Here is an 8,015-nt window from a genome sequence, read left to right on the forward strand (position 1 = left end):
TACCGGAGAGAGGGGGAAAAATGCTATCAGATAGCAGAGGGTACACCCTTGTGGCAAATAAAAATTCGAAAAAAAATGACAAACACGAGGGAGCAATGAAAGTGAATGAAGACGACGTGGCGTGGGAGCAAAAGGGTATTTTGCATTTCATTTGAAAAATAAACTGGGAGTACATAACCGCAAGAGAATTAAAAATGTAAGAAAACACTGAATTATGAATAGCCTGTGCCTGGGGTTAGTGTGAATAAGTATCGAGGACACAGTTCTTATGCAAGTTGCGCCGTTTTCTTGCGCATTTTAATTGACTTTATGTAATTTATGAGAGTGTTTCTTTTTTCTTTGGTTCAACAGCGAAGCCGCAAACACAACTTTTAATTACTTAAAGAATAATTTGAATTTTTGCAAGATTTTATTTGTTGTTTTACGATGAAAAAAAGGAGGGAATGGAGAGAACTTGCAATCTTTATTAGCTTTGAAATATTCATTGAATTAATATCGCTCGGGTTATGGCGTAAAAATAATCTTCCGATGTTTTTTGGCTGTAATGTTTTTTTTTTTTAATGAAAAACTTTGATTCTGCTTGTGAATTATTTTTATCTGTTTTTTTTTTTAATTTTTTTACATCAAGTCGAGAATATTATATCATGTAAATGGCCGCCGCCACAGTTGATAGTCATTTGTGGCCTTTTTATGGCATTTTCCATCACTTTGGCCAGAACTTCCGGCGAGAGGTCTTCACATTCTGGACGGATATTATCTTTAAAAGCTGCAAGAGTCTGAGGCTTGTTGACATAAACCCGCGACTTCAAAAAGCCCCACAAAAAGAAGTCTGGTGCAGTAAAATCAGGCAATCTTGCTTCAGTATATTCTTCAGCATATCGGTTGTGGCACGTGCAGTGTGTGCCGTTGCACCGTCCTGTTGGAACCACATGTTTTCCGATCCCAATTCATCAAGTTGCGGCAAAAAGAACCTGTTGATCGATGCTCTGTAGCGCTCGCCACTTACAGTAACCGTTTGGCCAGCGACGTCTTCGAAGAAAGAAGGTCCGATGACTCCTCCAGTGAAAACAGCTCACCATACAGTGACTTTGAGCGGGCTCTTTGTGGGCTACTCGCGGATTTTCAGTGCCCCAGATGCGTAAATTTTGCTTATTTACGTACCCGCTAAGATGGAAATGGGCCTCTTGGCGGTGATTAAGGTTGGCTTGAGCGTATGTTAGACGCGATTGGCGCTCAGTAGCTAACAGCTGATGCACCGTCTGGACTTTGTACGGAAACATGTTCAAATCTAGTACCAAAATTCGCTGTAAACACCGCCGATTGATACCCATTTGCGTCGCACGTCGTCTGGTCGATGTTGACGGCGCTTCAATGACATCCTCGGCAACAGCAGCAATATTCTCTGCAGAACGGCTAGTCCGGGGTCTGCCACGCCTGCCAGCATCTCGTGTTGTGCCAGTCTCTTCGAGGCGAGCGGCTAAACGTCGCGACGCGTCGCAGTGTTTCACCAGTAGGCATCGGACGGTAAGAAAATCTGCGACGAAATTCACGTTGTGTCCGATTATTGGTCAAATAAATAGTTACCAATAACCCGCGTTTTGAAGCAGTGTAGTGTACCATTGTTTATTTACGTGTATTTCGCATATGTTTACTACATAAATGTCAAAACAGAACTGACATTAGAGGTCAATTTATATATATTTCCTTACTCTTCTGACATTTCTCTTCAGAAAGATGTGCCATTTATTTATTAAAATTTGCGACTGAAATTCGGTGTCAATGGCCTCAATTTTAAGAGCGCTACGCCCAATTTACGGTCGTCATAAGCGTCATTTCAGAGCAATTTGAATCCACAGGCACAGTACACAATGTTCCCGCGCTAGTGAGACAAAGTGTCGAGAATCAATTGAGGAAGATCAGTCAGTCTCCCAAGTATTGGGAATCTCTGTGCCGTCGTTGTGCCGAATTTTGCAAAAATATAGATACTTTTTCTAGTTTTAGATCCCTTCGTCTTTCCAGGTCGTCCCTTTGCCTACAAAAAAAGCAGATTTGGCCGTTAAAAGAGTCGTCGTGTGAACACAGTCTAATAAAGACGTATCTACTAACTTCTGCTTAGTTCCTTTGTAACATGTTGCATCATCCTCTCAACGTACGAAGTTCTATACTCAACTCAGCTTCTTTTCTTTCCGCCTTCCTTCCTTGAGCCATTTTACAAAAGCATTCCTTTGCATCGTCCAGTCATTACAGTCATTGTTGTTGCTTGATAAATTTTATTTTGTTTATTATTTGCTGCAAGTGAAAATCCTTTTTGTGTACGATAACTCGATGATGAACTCATCAACAACTCAGTGCGTGCATTGCATGCGGAATTTATGTGTTTATTTACTTCGTTTTACATACATTTTTGTGGGCTTTTGGTAGTTGCAGTGGCATTTTTTCGCTCTCGCAGAAATTATTTGTATGTAAGATGTTGAGTCGACTTAACCTTTTGAAAAATTACAAAGAAAAAGAAAACAAAATTAACTCAGAGAAGTATTTATTTTTTTCTAGTATTTATGTATTATTTTCATCTTCCAATTAATGCATATTTTTTTAAAAGTTTTGTCAAATTTGAGATTAAATTAAAAGTATTAACTCAATGCGATACTTGTATCATAATGACAGCAACAGATGTATATTTTATAATAAAGAATTATGAAAATTAAATTTATGTTTCATTATCATTACAAATTTCTTCGGAAATTTAAAAGCAATTTCATTCAATAAAAACTAGAAGACGAGGGTGTGGATATGTCCATACCATATGTCCATACATATCTAAAAACATATTTATTTCTTCTAAATTGCAGATGCTAATCTTTATGGTTATATCAATTAATATTTTATGAAGCGTGTAGGTTTGACATTTGCAATTAATTTTAGCGACCTTGTGGCAGAAGCTTGTCACGCAGCAGCAAAGTCTTCCTCTACACATGAAAAATAGGTGTGTCAATAAATAACACTACTCTAATCGGTTCTATAAAAATAGCTGTTCAACGACAGGTTTCCCTATTAGCACCTTTTATGCGCTTGATATTTGCATTGACAAGAAGACAAGACATCAATCAAGTTTGTAAAATTATTGGCGATATTAAGTTGTGGATGACTTAACAATTTTGAATATACTCATTGGAAATGTTGAATTAGCCAGAATTGAAAACTAGTTTGACCTAAATATGACATTTCAATGGCAAAAATATTGAATGCTAGTGAAATTATAAAGGCTGATCCATTTCGATGTTTCCTACATTTTTAAAGAAAAAATCACAAAAAATTCAAATATAAACGGGAATATTTTTTTCCATTCGAACGAACATTCTTTGGCATTAATTTTTTATAGATTATCTTTTTCAAATGTTGTCCGCGGCTACGTGTCAGATGGACCATCCAATAAGTCCACTTTTCGACGACTTATTCAAGCATTTCGACTGGTAACTGGCGAATGACTTACGTAATGATTTGCTCTAAGGCCTGAATCGAAACGAGATTATAGCTCTAGAATCTCTTGACACGACTCACGCGTGATCTGTCAAAAGGGCTAATGAAAAAAGCACCTCTACCTGGATGACACGTTAAAACAGAGTATATCTCAAGCTGAGGGAACTAGAAATTTCTTTGCTTGTTTTGTGAGAATCTCTTAGGTTAGGTTAGATAAATAAGCTGATTACTCGTGAGCCCACGAGTCACTTCAATAGGACTGCTACAGATGCTTGTTCGTTGTGATGTCTATAACTACTAGATATGAATAAAAAGTCCGTCAGATATCAACGAAATGCCTATAGTCTGCCAAAAATTTGTTTGTGCCGTTCATATCTATTCCTGCCAATTCGCCAGGTTCATAAAAGGTATGACAACTGAGATACTTCAGCCTTAGGCTGGCGAAAGCTGGACAGTGAAGGAGAAAGTGCCTGGATATTTCCAACTCATCTACCTCATTGCAACTTTGACAACTTGCATCCTCCAAGAAAAGGCAATAGATCGAGCGCCCGAATGCGCGATGACAAGGAAACCCCTGCTCGTTCCCATTCTGATGAAGTTTGGGTAGAAGTGCATGCATTTTCATAACTGCTCATCTGTTTTACAATTTCCGACGATTTCGCTGTGGCTAGGCACCTTGCTAGTTTAATATAGAAGTAACATGATGCTGCTGTTAGTGAAGTCATATATTCCTGGACTAGCTTTGAGCTCACTGTCATCACGGTCGAGGCCAGGAAAGCAGCTCTATAGTCAGAGTAGATGCATACTACCTTAGAGTTGGTTTAGAGCTCCAGACAAAAGACTGTTACTCCAACTTTCCCTTTAAGTTTCGATCTATCCATGAAAAAGCTCCCTTCGTATAAACATATGAGCTAAGATTGCACCAGGAGTAGGCTCTGCGACTCAGTCTATCTTCTTAGGGATGCAATCGATATGAGAGTGGATTTCGGAATGTCTTTCACTTGGGCCTTTAATGTATCCAGTTTTCCGGATTCTGAAAACAACTTTCGCAGCCATATATCTGCCGGCAATGTCCACGGTTGCTATTTATAGAACGGGTTTAAGTGGAATCGTTGGTGGTGTACCCCATTCCCTCGACAGTCGGGTCTACTTAGTCTGAACAGTACCGGATTTTTTATCCGGTCAAGGACTGCCAACTCGACAGACTTCTGCCGCTACAACAACAACAACAGAGCCGCTCAGTGAATACGTTCCAGCTGTTAATCGAGCTTTATCGAGCGACCTCCAACAAACATTTACACCATACAACAGTATTGGCTTAACTGCGATTTCATAAAGCCACGGCACAACTTTTGTGAGAGATCCCACCGCTTCTCGAAAGCTCCCTTACAGCAATATACGGCCAACAGTGTCTTCCTAACTCTTTTCAGCATTGCCTTCTTTTAAGGATGAAGCTCGAGTATTTCACCCTTTCACCCTCAATGAAGAAAGAAGTGTCTCTGAGATTTTATACTTCCTGTTAAATAAATTTTTTTCAGCTTTATTTGGATAGCAGATAAACCACTTCTTTCCGCCTAGCTAGCTACCTCATTGAGGTATACTTCTGGTTACTTATAGAGGGATCCAGCTGATTGATTATCTGCTTCGGGGTCGTAAGCATACATAGATCCAACACTCATCGCCAGTAATAATACGTTCCATGACATCTTGGTAGTCGGAAAGCATTGTTTCACAGATGTTAACGCGACGCTATTTTTCGATTGATTTTGGAACCAATCGTGCTTTCACTTTCCTTGAGCTCAAATGTTCTTTCAAAATGGTTTTCACTGATCCTTCCGATATTCCAACGATGCCAATAAGAGCTCTGACTGTTGATTGTCATCAAACACTAAAAAAAATGTACCGACGAAATGGTTTTTGTGCGAGATTTAAATTAATAATGTCTTACTATTTTTTGCCCATATTGGTATACTTCATGAAGTTATAAGTAAGTCAAAGCTAAGTGAAAACTATACGAGCTTCCGAATTGTATTCCGCCGAATAGTTTAAATATTTTGCTATTTAATAACATTTTATGGTTTTAAAATGTAAAACAGAATGTCAACATGAGGCTTAAACATTATTCGTACAAACATATACATATACACACTTAAATGTGTTGAAATATATTTTGGCTTTAATATTCGCTTTTATAGCCATTAATCAATGTATTAAAATTTATATTTAATTTCCAACTCTTTTTGTGCTGAATTTCTAAACAAAAGTTGTGAATCATAAAATATGCAAAATAAGTTTTATTAGCAATTCGTTTAGTCGCCTTTTGTTTAAGCACGGCGTTTTGTCAAACACCTACACGCCAACTTCAATACATTTGTACACACTTATGTTTGTTGAAAGCCATTTAATGTCTTAAAGTCAAAGCAGATGAAATCTCATGCGAATGATAAAATCAAGAAGACAAAAGCAAACAAAAAAACAAGCGAAATATGTGCTAGTCAACAAGCCACAGCAGAAAAGGCAATACGAGATTGGGCAGAATGCAAATAATTGGTGCGGAATTTTGTAGGCGCATAGCGGAATTGTATACAAATCTGACTGGAAGCGCTTACCTGTTTTCGGCTGCTACACTTTCCAGTTTTGGCGGGATTACGCAATAAGCCATTAATGCTTCCGCAAAAAGCTGGAATTTGCGTTACCAATAAGCGTACTAATGAATACGGATGGAGTTAGTGGCTAATTATTTCCTTAATATTTTAGATTTTATTTTATTTTAACAAATCGTTTTCGTAACAAACACTGCTAGAACTAAATACTTAATTAGATCGAAGGTGATTCGATTCATGACCGCTAAGTTCAATTCCATCATGCTTCCTCTATCTGTACCTATACACTGGCACGTAGGTGTTGCTCAAGTTTCCGCCGAAAATTTCGTTCACACTTGTGTCTTCCGGTTTATTGTAGTTGTAGCCACCATTCGAGGGACGTCCGCTCGTGAGGCCACCACTTGTAAGACCACCAGCACTTAAACTTCCTGCTGTGCTGGAGCTTCCACCTCCGCCAGAAATTCCGAAAGCGTTAGAACCTCCGAAAGCACCAGAAATTCCAAACCCGCTAGAACCTCCAACTGCACCAGAAAGTCTGAATCCACCTGAACCTCCAAATCCGTTTGAATCTCCGACTACAGCAGAAGCTTTCAAACCACCGTTACCAGAGTTGGAGTAAATGACTTCGTATCCACCATTAGAACCACTAGAGCTAGCAGCATTGACACCACTGGCACCATCTGTTGAAACCTCCGAACCTCCGACTGCACCTCCAACTGCACCAGAAAATCCAAATCCACCTAAACCTCCGACCCCAGCAGAGGCTTCCAAACCACCGTTACCAGAGTTGGAGTAAATGACTTCGTATCCACCATTAGAACCACTAGAGCTAGCAGCACTGACACCACTGGCACCATTTGAAGTACCCTCCGCATTCGTCAGTGCTAAAGCACCACTCTGATCTCCATTATTTGTATTGTCATAAATGACTTCGAAACCACTATTTACATTGCTGCTAGCTACACTTTCGCTCGCTTCCGTCGGTTCAATGACAGCTGGACGCTGTGCGATCACTGTTGGCTTGACATCGATTGTGGCAGCAGTTGTTGTGCTCACTGGCTCCTCAGGTGCCGCAGTGGTCGTTGTTGTGGTTGTGGCGGCAGTGGTAGTTGTTGTTGTTGTATAGGCTCTTGTGCTTGTCTCCGGTGTAAAGACAGTATTCGGTTCGGTTGTACTCTTGGTCTTCTTTGGTCTGCGTGTTGTGGGAGCCACATTGGATTTGAAGCCAAGTCCAAAACCGCCACCGCCACCACCGCTGCCGCCACCAAAAGTGGAAAGTAGACTAGAGATGATACCCAATTTGCTACTTATGATGCCAACAGGTAGTTGAGCGAGACCACCACTTGCTGAGGAGCTGGGTGAGTAGGAATAGCCGCTGCCAGTGGAAGGTGCTGGAAGAAGAATGTTTCATGTATTCAAGTGATAAAAGATATTGGTTATTTTACGATTATAGAGCTTAGATTTGGTGAACTCTACTTTTTTAATTCCATGCTTAAGCTCTTAATCATGCTTTTAGAGAAGTGATTTCTAGTTTTTTTTTTTGGAATTTTTTTCTATCAGATTCTTTGAATACAATCCTAACTGTTACTGAGAACTGTTAATTACCTGAACAATACACTCTTCTCTTGAAGTTTTTGAAGCCTTTAAAGTACGTATATTTCACAAAATCTTTATTTTCGCTTCTCAACATTTTTTGAACCACTTCTCTCTATATTGTGATTTTCTGGAAAATTATTGTGACTTTATCTGGATATCTTTCCTAAGCTTGCTTTGCTTATAGAAATTGAACGGTTTTTAAACGGGAATGCTTTTAATTTCTGACCTCAAGTAATCTAGACTATTCTGTAACATGCGATCTACAACTAGGCCTTTAACTAAAATCTTCGTTGATGTGTTTTTCGAGGAGTAGGTTCTTTGATTTATATAGCTTTTTAT

The 8,015-nt window shown here is 39.3% G+C and overlaps 2 protein-coding genes across 2 annotated transcripts in view; one reads left to right on the plus strand and one right to left on the minus strand.

The window, feature by feature from the left end:
- Window positions 1-8,015, plus strand: part of LOC109579497 (SCAN domain-containing protein 3) — a 107,031-nt gene that overhangs the window by 72,474 nt on the left and 26,542 nt on the right. The window lies entirely within an intron of this gene.
- The window catches only part of LOC105225697 (PE-PGRS family protein PE_PGRS30), a 3,081-nt gene continuing 1,277 nt past the window's right edge, over window positions 6,212-8,015 (minus strand). The window contains exon 2 of the mRNA XM_011204285.4: window positions 6,212-7,471. Within this exon, the coding sequence (XP_011202587.2) occupies window positions 6,351-7,471 (1,121 nt within the window). The 3' untranslated portion in view covers window positions 6,212-6,350. The remainder of the gene's footprint in view (window positions 7,472-8,015) is intronic.

This window comes from Bactrocera dorsalis, chromosome 4 (genome assembly GCF_023373825.1).
Source record: "Bactrocera dorsalis isolate Fly_Bdor chromosome 4, ASM2337382v1, whole genome shotgun sequence".
In the NCBI taxonomy this organism is placed as follows: domain Eukaryota; kingdom Metazoa; phylum Arthropoda; class Insecta; order Diptera; family Tephritidae; genus Bactrocera; species Bactrocera dorsalis.